The following is an 18,536-nucleotide window of genomic DNA, read 5'->3' on the forward strand; positions in this document are numbered from 1 at the left end:
TCTCCTAGAGAAAATACTATGAATTCATGCAATGTTTACTTTTTATTTTTTTGTCTTTTTTTTATTCAGTGATCTTTGATGATGAATTGATTAAGATTTGAGATGGGAAATGTATTTTTATTTGTCTTTTTATGATTATCTTGCTCTCAATAAAACATATTGATATTAGAATGATGCTCAATTTCACAAAAAAAAAAAAAATAAAAAAAATTGTTGTTTGTAAGAAATTGAAAATGAGAAGATCAAAATTAAAACAAATAAAAAACCAATATTTTTTTTTTAAAAAAAATATGATGTCAACTTTGCCTTTTGTTTTTTGCTTTTGATCATTTACTTTTTTGAAATAAAAAAAATTGATCTTTCAATGCTGTGTTAATTGGAATTTGAAGTTGGTAATTTAAAAAGGCAATCAATTATATTGTTTGAGAAAAAAAAAAAATAAAAAGATCAAAATTGAAACATGAAAATAAAAATAAAAATAGAAGGCCTTAAAAAAACAAATTGTGTCATTGCCTCCGTGCCTTGTAATTTTGATAAATTTTCTTTTTGGCCCTATTAGTTTAGAAATAATGCATTATGCATTAGAAACAGAACATCGAACAAAGAGTTCAGCATCAAGGAGAACGCATGAAAGTCCACACATATGCCCTTACTTCTGGATGCTTGTACAATAATGGGCAAGCAACATTGTTTTTTTGAGGTTTGCACAGCAATGACTAAACACACAACATTACATTACATTACATGGGTAAACAAGCACAGCTACCCTTATTCACACATAGATAGATAAGTCGATATCTTCTTTTGATAAATAAGACTGTTACAATGTGAAGCCAATTTGTATCCCATTGCCAATCTTAAACATATTCTAGCACAAAGACCATCCATGCATATCGCATGTGTTAATTTAATTCAAACATTAAAAGTTGAAGGAAAAGGAGAGCAGATAAATAATTGCAGCCATATCACCTGGTTTGGGCATGAAAGAATTATTAGACTAGCAATCATCATCATCTTCTTCTTCTTATTTTACTTCATAATTGCAGCCATATCCCTTATTAATGCTTGAATCTTCAGCTACTTCAGATACCTGTAAACCAATTCAAGCATGGCATGCTCATTTTAACTTGTAAATCTTATTATTGAGCCAAACAAGAGACAAACACACTAAAAGAGAGGCAAGAAATCAAGTCAAATCAACAGCACCTCTGATTGAGCACTCGTTGAACCATCTGGTGTAGTAGCAAATTTTGTGGTCAGCTTTGGACATTGATGGACATTCAACTTCTCCAAACGAGGGAATAAGAAATAATCACACCATCCGAAACTAAAACAGACAATACTTGATAATTGTTCTAGCGACAACTCCTTTAGATTAGGAAGCACTATCTCCTTCCATACATTGATAGGTGAAGCTTGATCAGACAGGGACACAGAGACAGGGAAGACATATTCCAGTTTACCACACTTTTTTATGATGATAGTTTTTAATTTTGGGAAGCGAGGAGAGTCTGGAATTATTTCCCTTTCACCATCCTCTTCTCTGATAATATGCTTCAATTCACCGCAATCTCTTATCTCAAGTCTTTCTAGCTTTGGCAGACTCTGAGTGAGGGACTGTGTGAAGATAAATGTCAGTTTGTCGAGACAATAAACATCCAGATGAACAAGACCGTGGAGGCTGACATGCCCGGTGGGCCCCTTCCATATGCATTTGAGCTCAGGTAACCTTTGCAGCTGTAACTCTGTTAAAGATGACAGCAACTCCTTCTCCTCACTACGTCCTTCATCAGGCAGCTCACCTAATTCAAATACCTCTTCCAATGATTTGCAGTCCTCAATTTCCACCCTCCATGGATTTTTCAAAGCTTGCAGCAATTTTGCTGGAAACGGAGCGCGAACATCCCCACAATCCTTCATTCGTACAATTCCGAATTACTTCCCGCCAATCTAAAACATATTCGCAGCACCAACCTTGAAATCATGTAACAGCTAACCAACCTTGCCTGATGCAAACGTGAAGAACAAAGAACGAATTATTCAACCATTAAAATTTGAAGGTAATGGAGAAGATAAATAATCTTCAGTTATATCACCTGGTTTGGGAAAGAACGAATTATTAGTCTACCAATCATCACCATCTTCTTCTTCTTCCAACCCATAATCTCGGGTCCACTCTCTATTAATGCTTGAATCTTCAGCTACTTCAGATACCTGTAACCAATTCAAGCATGGCATGCTCATTTTAACTTGTAAATCTTATTATTGAGCCAAACAAGAAACAAACAAACTAAAAGAGAGGCAATAAATGAAGTCAAATCAGCAGCACCTTTGATTGAGCACTCATTGAACCATCTGGTGTAGTAGTAAATTTTGTGGTAAGCTTTGGACATTGATGAACCTTCAACTTCTCCAAACGAGGGAATAAGAAATAATCACACCATTTGAAACTAAAACAGACAATACTTGATAATTGTTCTAGCGACAACTTCTTTAGATTAGGAAGCACTATCTCCTTCTCAACGTTGATAGGTGAAGCTTGATCATCCTGCCCAGGAGACTCTGGAATTATTTTTCTTTCAGCATCCTCTTCTCTGATAATATGCTTCAATTCATGACAATCTCTTATCTCAAGTGTTTCTAGCTGTGGTATACTTTGAAGAGTTAGAGACCCGGAGACAGGGAAGACGTATTCCAGTTTACCACACTCTTTTATGATGATAGATTTTAATTTTGGGAAGCCAGGAGACTCTCGAATTATTTCCCTTTCACCATCCTCTTCTCTGATAATATGCTTCAATTCACCGCATTTACTTATCTCAAGTCTTTCTAGCTTTGGCAGACTGTGAGCAAGGGACTGTGTGAAGATAAATGTCAGTTTGTCGAGATAATCCAACTTTAGATGAGCAAGACTTTGGAGGCTGAGATGTCTGGTGGGCCCCTTCCATATGCATTTGAGCTCAGGTAACCTTTGCAGCCATAACTGTGTTAAAGATGACAGCAGCTCGTTCTCCTCACCTAATTCAAATACCTCTTCCAATGATTTACAGCTGCTAACAGTCACCATCTTTAGATTTTTCAGAGCTCGAAGCAATTTTGCTGGAAACGGAGTGCGAGCATCCCCACAACCGTACACTAGTACAATTTCTAATCTTTGTAAGAAGCCGTTTTGCTGTCCATGGACGGCCATCTTATCAGAGAACAATTTTATATTTTTTCACTCTCATAAAAAAAAATTATATGATGTATAAATAGGAGAAAAAACATAGAAAAAAACAGGATTAAATACTTCTTAGAGATTACATATTATTGTTTTCAGTTTCTCTTAATTAGAATAATAATTAGATTTTTGCGAAAAAAAAGGTTAATACAACTCCTAATAATTAGTTTCTTGTAAAAAATAAAAATAAAAATAGTAACTAATATTTTTTATTTTAGTTATAAAGTTAATAAATATTTAAAGATATTTAATTGAATTAAATATTTGAACACAAAATTTGTAAACACATAACATGATTTCTATTATTAATTGTTGGTATTAATAACGCAAACAACAATGAGGCAGTTAAGTTTCTTATATTTATATATGTTTAGAGAAAAAAAAATCATCAAAAATAAAAATAAGCATTTTTCAATTACTTTACTTTTAGAAATTGGGAGGAAGAAAGAATAAATTATCGCAATTGACAATTTAAATTAGTGGAGAAATATAAAGTACGTACTTGTAGCTGTGCCAACCAATTACCCACTTCTTCGTGGCCTTGAATGGTTAGTTGTTGCAAAGGCAATTGGGCAGCAAAATTCTTTGGACCTAAAATGATGTAATTTGATCTGAACCGAAGATTCAATTCACTTAGCCGAGGGAACTTGATGATGCCATCTGTGGTGAGTGCGTCTCCTTCTCCACTGTAAAATATTTGCTTTAAATTGTCAGCAACAGAAATCTGCATCTTTTCCAGGTTCAGAAGGCTTGGAGACACAGAGACAGGGAAGACATATTCCAGTTTACCACACTCTTTTATGATGATAGATTTTAATTTTGGGAAGCCAGGAGACTTTCGAATTATTTCCCTTTCACCATCCTCTTCTCTGATAATATGCTTCAATTCACCGCATTTACTTATCTCAAGTCTTTCTAGCTTTGGCAGACTGTGAGCAAGGGACTGTGTGAAGATAAATGTCAGTTTGTCGAGATAATCCAACTTTAGATGAGCAAGACTTTGGAGGCTGAGATGTCTGGTGGGCCCCTTCCATATGCATTTGAGCTCAAGTAACCTTTGCAGCCGTAACTCTGTTAAAGATGACAGCAGTTCCTTCTCCTCACTGCGTCCTTCATCAGGCAGCTCACCTAATTCAAATACCTCTTCCAATGATTTGCAGTCCTCAATTTCCACCCTCCATGGATTTTTCAAAGCTTGCAGCAATTTTGCTGGAAACGGAGCGCGAACATCCCCACAATCCTTCACTCGTACAATTTCTAATCTTTGTAAGAAGTCGTTTTGCTGTCCATGGATGGCCATTTTATCAGAGAACAATTTTATATTTTTTCACTCTCATAAAAAAAAATATATGATGTATAAATAGGAAAAAAAATAGAAAAAACAGGATTAAATAATTCTTAGAGATTACATATTATTGTTTCAGTTTTTTTCTTAATTAGAGAATAATTTGAATAATAATTAGATTTTTGTGAAAAAGGTTACTAATATTTTTGAAGATATTTTAATTGAATTAAACACTTGAACACAAAAATTTATGTTCTTATATATTAAATCTAACAGATAATATGATTTCTATGATTAATTTTTGGTATTAATAACGCAAACAACAATGAGCAATAAAGAATAAAAAAAATCATAAAAAAATAAAAATAAGCTACTATGTTTGTTATATAATTAAAAAACAAATCAAACCAATTACTTTACTTTTAGAAATTGGGAGGAAGAAAAGAATAAATTATCAATTTACTTCAGTTTCAGAAAATTTGGAGGAAGAAATCAACATTTATTTGGGAGATATAAAGGACGTACTTGGAGTTGTGCAAACAAATTTCCAAATTCACTGTGGCCATCAATTTGTAGATATTGCAAAGAAGGCAATTGGGCAGTAAAATTCTTTGGACCAAAAATGCTGTAATTTGATATGGAAGAAAGATCCAATTCACTTAGCCGAGGGAACTTGATGATGAAATCTGTGGTGAGTGCATCTCCTTCTCCACTGTAAAATATTTGCTTTAAATTGTCAGCATCAGAAATCTGCATCTTTTCCAGGTTCAGAAGGCTTGGAGACACAGAGACAGGGAAGACATATTCCAGTTTACCACACTCTTCTATGATGATAGTTTTCAATTTTGGAAAGCAAGGAGACTCTTGAATTATTTCCCGTTCACCATCCTCTTCTTTGATAATATGCTTCAATTCACCGCATTTACTTATGTAAAGTCTTTCTAGCTTTGGCAGACTTCGAGCGAGGGACGGTGTGAAGATAAATGTCAGTTTGTCGAGAAGCCAAACACGTAGATGAACAAGATTTTGGAGGCTGACATGCCCGGTGGGCCCCTTCCATATGCATTTGAGCTCAGGTAACCTTTGCAGCTGTAACTCTGTTAAAGATGACAGCAGCTTCTTCTCCTCACTGCGTCCTTCATCAGGCAGCTCACCTAATTCAAATACCTCTTCCAATGATTTGCAGTCCTCAATTTCCACCGTCCCTAGATTTTTCAAAGCTTGCAGCAATTTTGCTGGAAACGGAGTGCGAACATCCCCACAATCCTTCATTCGTACAATTTCTAATCTTTGTAAGAAGCCGTTTTGCTGTCCATGAATTGCCATCTGATCAGAGAACAATTTTATATTTTTTCTCTCTCATACAAAAAATCAATTATATGAGTATAAATAGGAGAAAAAATGGAAAAAAAAATGATTGGGAATACTTCTTAGAGATTACATATTATTGTTTCAGTTTTTTTTTCTTTAATTAGAGATAAGTTGAATAATAATTAGATTTTTGTGAAAAAAAGGTTACTAATATTTTTGAAGATATTTTAATTGAGTTAAATACTTTGAACACAAAAATTATTTTATGTTTCTTATATATATTAAATCTAACAAATAATATGATTTCTATGATTAATTTTTGGTTTAATAAACGCAAACAACAATGAGCAATAAAGAATAAAAAAATCATAAAAAATAAAAATAAGCAACTATGTTTGTTATATAATTAAAAAAAAATCAAACGAATTACTTTACTTTTAGAAATTGGGAGGAAGAAAGAATAAATTATCAATTACTTCAGTTTCAGAAATTTGAAGGAAGAAATCAACATTATTTGGAGATATAAAGGACGTACTTGAGCTGTGCAAACAAATTTTCCAGATTCTTTGTGGCCATTCAATTTTAGAATTTTCAAAGATGGCAATTGGGCAGCAAAATTCTTTGGACCAAAAAAGCTGTAATTTGATCTGGAAGAAAGATCCAATTCACTTAGCCGAGGGAACTTGATGATGCCATCTGTGGTGAGTGCGTCTCCTTCTCCACTGTAAAATATTTGCTTTAAATTGTCAGCATAAAAAATCTGCATCTTTTCCAGGTTCAGAAGGCTTGGAGACACAGATACAGGGAAGACATATTCCAGTTTACCACATCCATATATAAAGAGAGTTTTTAATTTTGGGAAGCGAGGAGACTCTTGAATTATTTCCCTTTCACCATCCTCTTCTCTGATAATATGCTTCAATTCACCGCAAATATTTATCTCAAGTCTTTCTAGGTTTGGCAGACTCTGAGCGAGGGACTGTGTGAAGATAAATGTAAGTTTGTCGAGAGAAGTCAAATACAGATGAACAAGACTTTGGAGGCTGACATTCCTGGTGGGCCCCTTCCATATGCATTTGAGCTCAGGTAACCCTTGCAGTCGTAACTCTTTAAAGATGACAGCAGCTCCTTCTCCTCACTGCGTTCCTTTCATCATCAGGCAAGCTCACCCAATTCAAATACCTCTTCCAATGATTTACAGTTGTCAACAGTCACCCCCTTTAGATTTTTCAGAGCTCGAAGCAATTTTGCTGGAAACGGAGTGCGAACATCCCCATAATCGACCACTCGTACAATTTCTAATCTTTGTAAGAAGCCGTTTTGCTGTCCATGGACGACCATCTTATCAGAGAACAATATTATATTTTTTCACTCTCATAAAAACAATTTATATGATGTATAAATAGGAGAAAAAAAAGGATTAAATACTTCTTAGAGATTACATATTATTATTTCAGTTTTTTTTTCTTAATTAGAGATAAGTTGAATAATTTAAATAAGCAGTGACGAAGAAAGAATAAGCAGTGACGAAGAAAGAATAAATCTAACAGATAATATAAATTACGTAAACCATGAGGCAGTTAAATCTAACAGAGATAATATATTTTAAATGAGGCAGTTATTGTTGTGCGCGGAATCCGGTGACCGGTGATGTACTGATAATTGCTCAACGGAGGAATAAGCACACTGAGACACAATATTTACCGTGGTTCGGCAAAACCGCCTACATCCACGGGAGAGGTTCATTGTATTTAGAGATAGAGAAAGGATTACAATAAATACATGGAGGAGGATCATCCACTCTACTCCTAGCTCACACACCCTGCTGCATGTGGCAGCAGGGCTGCTGCCCATGGCAGCAACTTCTCTTTATCTCTCTCACGTTATCTCAACTCTCTCAAAGCTCTCTTTGTATAGTGCCTATTTATAGGCATGATGGTGGCTTCTCTTCTTCTTTCCAGCAGCTGCAGCTGCAGTCAATGGTGGCTGCCATCTTCTTCAACAAAGGCTGCTGGTCAATGTTTGGTGGGGGTTGGTGGTAGTGTAAAATCAATGGCAATACCTAACAATCACCCCCTTTGCCATTTATGTGGGCAATTGTCCTCTTGCTTCTTCAGCACAATCTTGCATCCTGCAGCTCTTTCAAGCTTACCATTCCGAGAGCGTCTATGGCCAAGTTTACAGGTACTCGCCAAACCTTTCAATCACCAGAGTCACCAAAGCACACCCTTGCTTACACTAAAGGATCACTTCAACCAGATGGTCTCACACATCACATCTGAAGAGTGTTAACGCTTGTCTCTGGGAACATTCCCCTTCGAGCGTATCAATCATGCTCGGTCCGGAATGATTTATCAAGCCTCACACCAAGGCTTACAACACCCCCTCAAACGGATATTCCAAGTGCGACAGTCATTATCTGAGTATCTCAATATGATCACAAGCCCCACCACTCTTCCAAGAGTCTAACTCATAGTCAGGAGTTGCGCCTGCCCTCTGTTCCACCATAGGAACCACGCCTTACTTCTCCATGAGTCTCTCGCTCTTAGTCGTAAGAGTCCAGGTAGCTCTCCACCTTTAACCATGGGGGCAGCCCATTAAAGGTTGATCCATGTATGTCTTCATACTCTGAGTATTACAATGCCATTACCGAGCTCACCACCTTGACAAGAGTCAACTCATTCCCGGAACCTGCGCATGCCCTCTGCTCCTTCATAGCAGTCGCGTCTTAATGCTCCACAAGTTATCCACTTATTGTCCAAGGCAAATGTCTTCTAGCTCATTGATCTTTAGCATGGGGGCAATATCCATGAAAGTCAATTCTGCATTGTCTTCATATCATATAGCCACTTCATTGGCTATCCATCTGTCCACTTATATCTAGCCAGCATATCGGCTCTGGGGCGTTCTGAACTGGGGCTCTTATCCTGGCCCTCACACCTTTCATCTGAGGTGTCTCCGCTCGTCGTCATGCGACGGTCTGAACTGGGCTCACATCGTGGCCCACACCTTCCATCTGAGGTGTCTACGCCCGTTGTCTTGGGCGACCTGATCTTGGGCTCATTTCATAGCCCTCACACCTTCTCTCTAAGGTATCTCCGCCCGCTTGTCATTGGCGCAGGTCTCATCCTCCTTCATCGAGGATGACTCCAGTGGCTCTAAGATTCTCTACCACCATGTGGACTTGGGAGAGATTACTGCCACTGACTACATAGAAAGAGTAAGTTGCGGTATACTCCTCGCAATCCTCCACCTCGATTTCTATGTTTGAAGCTTCTACGCCTTTCTGCTTGATAGCTCCACCTACACCACTCTCTTTGGTGTCTACGCCTTTCATCATAGGCGGTCGCCTTTTATCACAGGCGTTTGCACCCCCTCAATTAGGTGCCTCTGCAACAGCTCTCTTTCCATCCTTGCATGCATTGGAAAGGTCTTCGCTTGTTGTCTTCATCAAGAGCATAAAAGACTTCTTGTTGTACAAACTTTAACAGTCTATGCTCTGAGCTTCATCTGGGAACTCTTCTTCTCCTTGCACCTGTTGTCTCATTACAGTACCTCGTTGGATCCCTTGGGTACTCTTGCACAATCTTCGTGTGCCCTCGTGCAATATATGTTCTCCAGATTTCTCCCTATTCCTTGCTTATGTTTGACAGCAGCTCATCCCGTCACAACAACACTGGGCCAAGTCAAAATAGATGGTGCCAATCTTTATCCCCTTGTTGTATTTCTCTTCCATTATCAGGGTCTTCATCAATTCTCCCTTCGAGAAAACACAGTCACCGAATCTGCCTTTTTTTGGAGAAATCACCACTCCATCAGATCCTTGATCATGCGGAACCCAACTGTTCCCCTTGTGCCGTCATCCTGCTAGTCTTCAACTGTTTCATTACAAACTGCTATATATACGAAAATAGTACCGTATGGATAATCCTTCCACTAAGCAAGTTCCCAGGAAAGATTGGAGGGGTCACAACGGTCCCGCTTAAAACCCAATCTCCTAGACAGAACTTCTTAGGCTATATCTATCCATCGTACTGTCTCTCCGTATATACAACCATTTGCTAGCTTTGTTGCGGCTTTCCTTACAAGTGATCTGGAATATACAGGTTTAATACCTGATTTCTCAACATCTAGCGAGACTACTAGTGCTTAGATTCGTCAAGATTGGTCTTCATCAGTTTTCACTCTATACCTCAAATCGTCCACATCTCGGGTGTCCTGAGTGTCCCAATTTTGCCTTCCATCAAGGCATTAAATTTTCCCACTTAATAGTTCAGCACACATAATTGGGCAAATGTGTGTACCTTCTTCTTCTTCATCTCCATCGACCACCATGATGACCTTCAGATGCCTCCTCATCAGGCAATCTCTCTTTAATAATTCATCACTGCCATTTTCCGTCTCGAATCTCAACGATCGGACCGTACCATTGCATCCGGAATGATCAAATTAGCTGGAAACATGTCTTGAATCGTCCAATTCGCACATCAGACGGCTAAGATTTGATCAAAACAATTCTGGCCTGATCAACGGCTCAGATTCACTCTCAGATCCGGTTGCACGTAGACTCTGCTGCACAGAATCCTTTCCCTCGGCTCGCGGCTCGGCTCCCATTCAGCCCGGCTCGGCTCGGCTCGCGGCTGATGACATGGCATGTGGGTCCCCCTATGCTGACATGGATGTTGACTAGTCAATTCCTTGCTGACTGTGTACTCTGATGTCACCCTTGCATCATGCTGATGTCATCCTTTGCATAGTACTGTTCATGTCTACTGTTCACATGGGTCGGGTCAACTGGTATTCGGGTCGGGTCAACTCATCCGGGTGAAGAAGACACGTGGGGCGCGTCTGCGCGCGTGGCCCGCCACCTCACCGGAGAGTGATGGAGAGTGCGGCCATGTCCGACGTCCGATTTTGACGCCGTGTTCACCAGTGGCTTCGTATCGTCCTCCTCTACACGATGGTATGGTCAAAACACAATTTTGACAACTTTCATTTTTGAGCAAAAATCAAACACCACTTTAACCATATGCTCTGATACCAATTGTTGTGCGCGGAATCCGGTGACCGGTGATGTACTGATAATTGCTCAACGGAGGAATAAGCACACTGAGACACAATATTTACCGTGGTTCGGCAAAACCGCCTACATCCACGGGAGAGGTTCATTGTATTTAGAGATAGAGAAAGGATTACAATAAATACATGGAGGAGGATCATCCACTCTACTCCTAGCTCACACACCCTGCTGCATGTGGCAGCAGGGCTGCTGCCCATGGCAGCAACTTCTCTTTATCTCTCTCACGTTATCTCAACTCTCTCAAAGCTCTCTTTGTATAGTGCCTATTTATAGGCATGATGGTGGCTTCTCTTCTTCTTTCCAGCAGCTGCAGCTGCAGTCAATGGTGGCTGCCATCTTCTTCAACAAAGGCTGCTGGTCAATGTTTGGTGGGGGTTGGTGGTAGTGTAAAATCAATGGCAATACCTAACAGTTATATCTAACAGATAATATGTTCTTCCATATGATTAATTTTTAATAACGCAAACAACAATGAAGCAGTTAAGTTTCTTATATTTATATATGTTTAGACAAAAAAAAATCATAAAAAATAAAAATAAGCATTTTTCAATTACTTTACTTTTAGAAATTGGGAGGAAGAAAGAATAAATTATCGCAATTGAAAATTTAAATTAGTGGAGAAATATAAAGTACGTACTTGTAGCTGTGCCAACCAATTACCCACTTCTTCGTGGCCTTGAATGGTTAGTTGTTGCAAAGGCAATTGGGCAGCAAAATTCGTTAGAACTAAAAAGATGTAATTTGATCTGAACTGAAGAGACAATTCTCTTAGCCGAGGGAACTTGATGATGCCATCTCTGGGGAGTGCATCTCCTTCTCCACCGTAAAATATTTGCTTTAAATTGTCAGCACGATCAATCGTCATCTCTTCCAGGTTTGTAAGACGTGGAGACATGGAGACAGGGAAGACATATTCCAGTGAAAAACAGAAAGATATTTTGATAGTTTTTAATTTTGGGAAGCGAGGAGAGTCTGGAATTATTTCCCTTTCACCATCCTCTTCTCTGATATATATGCTTCAATTCACCGCAATTACTTATCTCAAGTCTTTCTTTCTAGCTTTGGCAGACTCTGAGCGAGGGACGGTGCAAAGATAAATGTCAGTTTGTCGAGATAATCCAACTTCAGATGAGCAAGACTTTGGAGGCTGAGATGTCTGGTGGGCCCCTTCCATATGCATTTGAGCTCAGGTAACCTTTGCAGCCGTAACTCTATTAAAGATGACAGCAGCTCCTTCTCCTCCCTGCGTCCTTCATCAGGCAGCTCACCTAATTCAAATACCTCTTCCAATGATTTGCAGTCCTCAATTTCCACCCTCCATAGATTTTTCAAAGCTTGCAGCAATTTTTCTGGAAACGGAGCGCGAACATCCCCACAATTGTCCACTCTTACAATTTCTAATCTTTGTAAGAAGCCGTTTTGCTGCCCATGGATGGCCATCTTATCAGAGAACAATTTTATATTTTTTCACTCATAAAAAAAAATTATATGATGTATAAATAGGAGAAAAAAAAGGGATTAAATACTTCTTAGAGATTACATATTATTATTTCAGTTTTTTTTCTTAATTAGAGATAAGTTGAATAATAATTAGATTTTTGCGAAAAAAGGTTAAAACAACGCCTAATAATTAGTTTCATGTAAAAAATAAAAATAAAAATATTAACTAATATTTTTATTTTTAGTTATAATTAAAGTTAATGAATTTTTAAAGATATTTTTAATTGAATTAAATATTCCAATACAAAATAAGCTAATATGATTTCTATGATTAATTGTTGGTATTAAGTTTCTTATATTTATATATGTTTAGATAAAAACAAAAAAATAAGCAGTGACGAAGAAAGAATAAATCTAACAGATAATATAAATGACGTAAACGATGAGGCTGTTAAATCTAACAGATAATATATTTTCAAATGAGGCAGTTATATCTAACAGATAATATGTTCTTCCATAATGAATTAATTTTTAATAAACGCAAACAACAATGAGGCAGTTAAGATTCTTATATTTATATATGTTTTAGATAAAAAAAATCATAAAAAATAAAAATAAGCATTTTTTCAATTACTTTACTTTTAGAATAGGGAGGAAGAAAGAATAAATTATCGCAATTGACAATTTAAATTAGTGGAGAAATATAAAGTACGTACTTGTAGCTGTGCCAACCAATTACCCACTTCTTCGTGGCCTTTAATGGTTAGTTGTTGCATAGGCAATTGAGCATCAAAATTCGTTGGACCGAAAAAGATGTAATTTGATCTGATCCCAAGATCTCTTGGCCGAGGGAACTTGATGATGCCATCTCTGGGGAGTGCATCTCCTTCTCCACCGTAAAATATTTGCTTTAAATTGTCAGCACGATCAATCGTCATCTTTTCCAGGTTCGGGAGGCTCAGAGATACAGGGAAGACATATTCCAGTTTACCACATCCAGATATAAGGAGAGTTTTTAATTTTGGGAAGCGAGGAGACTCTGGAATTATTTCCCTTTCACCATCCTCTTCTCTGATAATATGCTTCAATTCATGACAATCTTCTATGTAAAGCCGTTCTAGCTTTGGCAGATTTCGAGCGAGGGACGGTGTGAAGATAAATGTCAGTTTGTTGAGATACGAAACTTTTAGATGAACAAGATTTTCGAGGCTGACATTTCTGGTGGGCAATTAATCTTTGTTATTTAACATGAATAAAGTGTTGATTTAGTGTTGTAGTCATTATCTCAAAGTTTTTGTTAGTTCATGCACGATCCCTTATTTGACTTTTTTTATTTCTTTTAAACTCGATTTGGTTATAACCTGGGTCTATCTCAATCCTCAATTTTTCAATTGAAAATGCTAAAGAATTCTCCATTGCTAGCAAATAATAAATGTTAAGCATGATAAAATCTTATTTAAATTAAAAAGCTGAAAATGAACGCATCTACTCTTGCAAGAATGGACTAAAATCCGCATAATTAAATAGTACTGTTACTGTAAACTACTAGGAAATTCATGGGTAGAGCCAAAAACCTAACAATAGCATTGATTCCATCAAGTAAGGGGCTTTAGTTTTCATACCTGTTGATCTGCTTCATAATACACTTGGACCTCTTATTTTATTTTATATTGGTTGGATCTAAACTTAATCCAATACAAAAATTAACATTTGTTATTTATTTAAGATAAATGATATCGCTTTAACATATTAGCGTACACTTAATATGATTAAATTTAATTTTAATTAATTAACATCTCACCGTAATAAATTTTACCATTTGCAACCAAAAAACAATTGACACCTTATTAATATAATCAATATAGTAGAAAAAATATAGTGATTTTAAACAATTCATTAAAATGTTTGTAAATGTTTTATTTTGTGACGAGGGTTCTCATGTTTATCTTTTATGTATTGTCGCTATCATACATGGACGCGTGACATGGGGTCATTTGAATTTGTCACCTAATTGTTTAGGTCAAGGTCACTTAAAAATACGAGAATACTAGTCCTGTTATAGATTTGAGAGTAAATGACTAGTTGTGGCTAAAGAATATATTAACACTCCTAGCGTACCTTACCTAGGTAAATTACTTTGTGATTAGATGTGGTTTAAAGATTTTGATGGTTTTCTGATATATCTATAGTTTAGGATTGGGATTTACTTGTACGAATAAATTTGATGTTTAATAATTTATTATGGACTCTTGTACCCAGATAAATTCATAGAAAAAAAAAGTTCTTCGTAATTTGTGTATTACGGTAAAATTTCTCTCAATAAAAAATCATGAATATTTAGAATAACTTTGAAGATTTTCTGGTCAACTCCAATATTTCAAATATCAGCCTCACTTATAGGTATAACATTTTATATCATGATTTTTAACCATTAATTCTCGTTAATTAAAAAATAGTGGTTTATTAAAATATTGACCAAATTCACATTAATTTAATAAACTAGTTATTAAATTCTAAAATGCATATTCATATATAATATTTTAATTTGTTTTTAAATAAAGAATATTTTTAAAAAGTATGTGCCACAATACCAAATTATAGTATAAATTAAAAGAGAAAGGAGTTTTCTCTTCATCAATGTTCACTTATATTCATTTTACTATGGATATTAATAGTGAATTTTTTGAAAATTTCCAATTTGGCACTCAATTATTTTTTTCACAATTGAGCTCTTTTAAATCCAAATTAGAGCCTAATTGCATATTTTTTTCAAGGATGAGGGTTGAATTGAAAGACATAGGACTGAAGTGAAAAACTCGACTAAAAATAAGTTGTGGCTTTGCAATTTGTTTGCAAAGTTCATTTTAGTCCCTATAATTTTTTATCATTGTATTTTTGATATTAAACTTTATTATCCTCTATTTTTTAATTTTTTTTGTGTAAGAGAGAGAGAGGATCACCATATTTTGTTTTAGAGAGAGAAAAGTTGTTGAGCATTTTAAGCCACCAAAACGGTTTGATTTTTTATGTCAAATTATTATATCTTAATTTAACAAGGTTCCTTAAATGTTTTCTAGGTGTTTTGGATTAAAATGGGGTTGAAGACAAGTTTTATGTTACAGTTGGGTTTTTTTACCAAATTGGTCAAAGTTTTTTTTAGCTTTTTTTTTTAAAAAAAAAAAAAAACAGATCAACAAAAGAAAAGACTTGCAAAAAAGGACAATTACTAAAGGAAACTCAACAAAGAATCAAACTCAAGCAATTAAAAATAATTTTCTATGATGACCATCTCTGTATCACACATTTCCGTAATATGATTGACCTATAACATAAATAAAGCCCTGCCAAACAATTAAATTATGCTTCAAAAGCAACAAGACAAGGTATAAAGTATACCAACAAAAATAGTTTACTAACTGACGCTTGTGAGTTAAAGCAGTAATTAATTCCCATTCAAAAACATTGCATTTTGATAATATAGAGAACAGTAAACAATCAAATAATTAAAAAAAATAAAATAATGTGTAAAAGTACTTACCTAGCAAAGAAAGAAACGAATGAAAGGTTCAGGATAATCACTTAGACGTCTCCATGGATGATGCCAGCTCGCTTCCACCAACAAATATAATTAAATATTTATATTATAATTATGCATGACACATAAAATTCAAAAAATAACATTGAGAATATAAATTTTTATAGTATAATTATGCAGGGTAGAGAAATATAAGACTTCTAGGAAATTGGTTCTTTTATATTAAAAAAATTAGGTCAATTAATCTTTGTTATTTAATATGAATAAAGTGTTGATTTATAAGTCTTGTAGTCATTATCTCAAAGCTTTTGTTAGTTCATTATAAATTAGAATTAGTAGAAACACACTCACCTTATATATGAATGGAAGGTTCATGCACGATCACTTGGTCGACACTCACACACTTGATAACACCTTAATTTGATCTATCGATCGATTCCAACCACAAATATAATTTATCTAAGGAGTTATGTATGTGATCTTACTATAGGTAGGTATGGTCTCTCAAGGGGACATTAGCGAAAAGAATTGAAAAAGGAGAAAATAACTAGTTGAATGAAGGAAGCTCTCTGCCACTTCCCTATACATCATCACACTCCATAAAAGGAAAAAGAGACATTCCTTACTTGAAGTTTGCTTTACTTGTGATGTAGGCTAAGGACAACAACATCTGCAAGCTAAGGAAAATAATATTTATTATAACCATAAGATTGTGGGTTGGGACAAAAGAAAGAATTGATTCGATCAAGGAAGGTGTCTAGAGATGACCTTGCCGTTAAGGAAATAACCATAGAAACTATGGAGCCCACTGTTTATTAATCCATTTCTATTTATTAAAAATTACTTGCAAAGGCGTGTGGGCTTGTCTAAGGCTCACATGCACGTGCCTGAGTTTTGTTGTAAGAGGACGAGTCATGTGTTTGGTTTTTTTTATTAGTCATTTTAGTTTTTATTTTTATTTTTTAAATATATTTTTTTGAATTTTATTTTTTAGTATTGAGTTTTTTATTAAATTTTATTTTTTAATACTGAGTTAATAATAAATTAATTTTTATATTTTTTATCATGTAATAAATTCAATTACTACAATACCGTTTATGTATTTATATCTATTTCTAAGCCTCCAAGAGTTTTGTTGACTTTTTCTATTCTCTTTTTATTTCAAAACATCACATTAAATTGTATTCTTTTTATTAAGCTGCTAATTTATGCAGCTTTAGCTCATGTTCTCTCTATTCTGATTTTATCTTTTTCTTTACATGATATAAGAGCAGGTTCTTACCTCTTGAAGTCTGCTGCATAAACCTCCTATCAGCAGAAGATCGTGAACCGATCCCAAATCACAGCTTCAATCCCACCACAACCAATCTCCTCTTTTCCCGTAGTCTCTCGTCCTCAATTGGGAAATGAATCCAAAATCAAAACAACTGGTCCGGGAGATAGTTTGTGTGAAAAAGAAACGGCTGAGAGTTGAAATGTGAAGGTTATGGTGAGAAATTAAATGACAAACTTACTTTGTCCTACTAATGCTTTTGCTTTCATTGTTTCGAAAAGTAAAAGAGACATAAAACACAAGCATTTCCTTCCTTTTACTTTCCACTTCTTAGAGGGCCAGTTTTTTCTTTTCCTTTCTTTTTAAAATCTTTATGCCTTGGGTGAGGAAATTAGTGGAGCATTAGGCTTTTTAAAAGACAACAAAAGAAGCAATGTCTAATCATCTTTTGATATGGTGGTCTTCCATGATCAGTTTGTTTAATTCATTTTGTCGCACGTGTGCGGCGGTGCGACGATCATCCACCCTCAAGGAAAAAAAAATTGGGTATAGGGTTTTATTTCCCGGCAAAACATAGGAGTCAAGGAATTCTTGTCTCCTATCAATAAAAAAAAAAATGAAAAGGGCGTCGCCACCTAGTATTCTGGTTACTAGGAACCTTAACTGGTCTTTAGAGATCGGGTACGAAGACTGGTTGCGTAAAGGGAAGGTATTAGCACCCCAACTACGCCCTACCTAAGGTAGGCTGCATTGTTTTAATGTCTGATAAAATCTAAAATCGTGTTGTGGTTGTTAATATTATTGTTCGGAATACGCATTACATGTAATGTCATATCCCAGGTTCTATTCTTTATTCGGAATATGTATTACGTATAATGTCATACCCCGGATATTAAAAGATAAACAAAATAAAATTTTGTTGTGTTTTTGAAATTTTGACCAATATTCTCTTGACTTTAATAAACTGGTTATTAAAGCCAAAATGCATGCTAAAACATTGTTTGATTTTTTTTTTTGTATGAAAAATACAAAATGATTTTTTAGCTTTTGAGACACTTGGCCGTATGCACAAAAACATTTTTTATTTAATAATTGTTTTTATACTTTTGGAATTTTTGCCGAAAACCGGGTATTTTAATACCGGAGTTATATTATTGCGATGTAAAATACAGACTGATATTAAGCAAACAGTGATAAAAAACAAATATATACTTAAAAAAAATTTATATGGCCGGACCCGCCCAAATGCATGGGTTGGTTACTGTGCATCAGCACGTTCTGCATGCAAAAATGCAAGCCGGGGCAGCAAGAGAAGAAAACGATCGGGGAGTAGGAGGGTACCCGGGGTGGCGTCGAGGTAGTTCTGCTGGCGAGGCGGTGGTTCCAGCGGCG

At 35.7% G+C, this 18,536-nt stretch overlaps 1 protein-coding gene across 3 annotated transcripts; it reads right to left on the bottom strand.

Annotated features, from left to right (window-relative positions):
- Positions 1 to 939: 939 nt before the first annotated feature.
- Positions 940 to 13,583, bottom strand: LOC118063016 (uncharacterized). Of its 3 annotated transcripts, none has more exons than XM_073407201.1 (9): positions 13,053 to 13,194; positions 11,534 to 12,318; positions 6,999 to 7,139; positions 5,031 to 5,672; positions 3,723 to 4,502; positions 2,330 to 3,190; positions 2,097 to 2,214; positions 1,207 to 2,006; positions 940 to 1,090 (listed from the first exon to the last, which is right to left on the bottom strand). In XM_073407201.1, exons 2-7 carry the CDS (start codon positions 11,789 to 11,791, stop codon positions 2,125 to 2,127), a joined length of 2,772 nt encoding a protein of 923 aa, XP_073263302.1. In that variant the 5' UTR covers positions 11,792 to 12,318; positions 13,053 to 13,194; the 3' UTR covers positions 940 to 1,090; positions 1,207 to 2,006; positions 2,097 to 2,124. The 3 variants fall into 3 exon arrangements, with proteins under 3 accessions (XP_073263302.1, XP_073263318.1, XP_073263329.1); XM_073407217.1 differs by having other exon boundaries at positions 2,330 to 3,172; positions 6,999 to 7,157; XM_073407228.1 differs by lacking the exon at positions 11,534 to 12,318 and having other exon boundaries at positions 6,999 to 7,157; positions 13,053 to 13,583.
- Positions 13,584 to 18,536: the final 4,953 nt, after the last annotated feature.

This window comes from Populus alba, chromosome 1, assembly GCF_005239225.2.
Source record: "Populus alba chromosome 1, ASM523922v2, whole genome shotgun sequence".
Taxonomy (NCBI): domain Eukaryota; kingdom Viridiplantae; phylum Streptophyta; class Magnoliopsida; order Malpighiales; family Salicaceae; genus Populus; species Populus alba.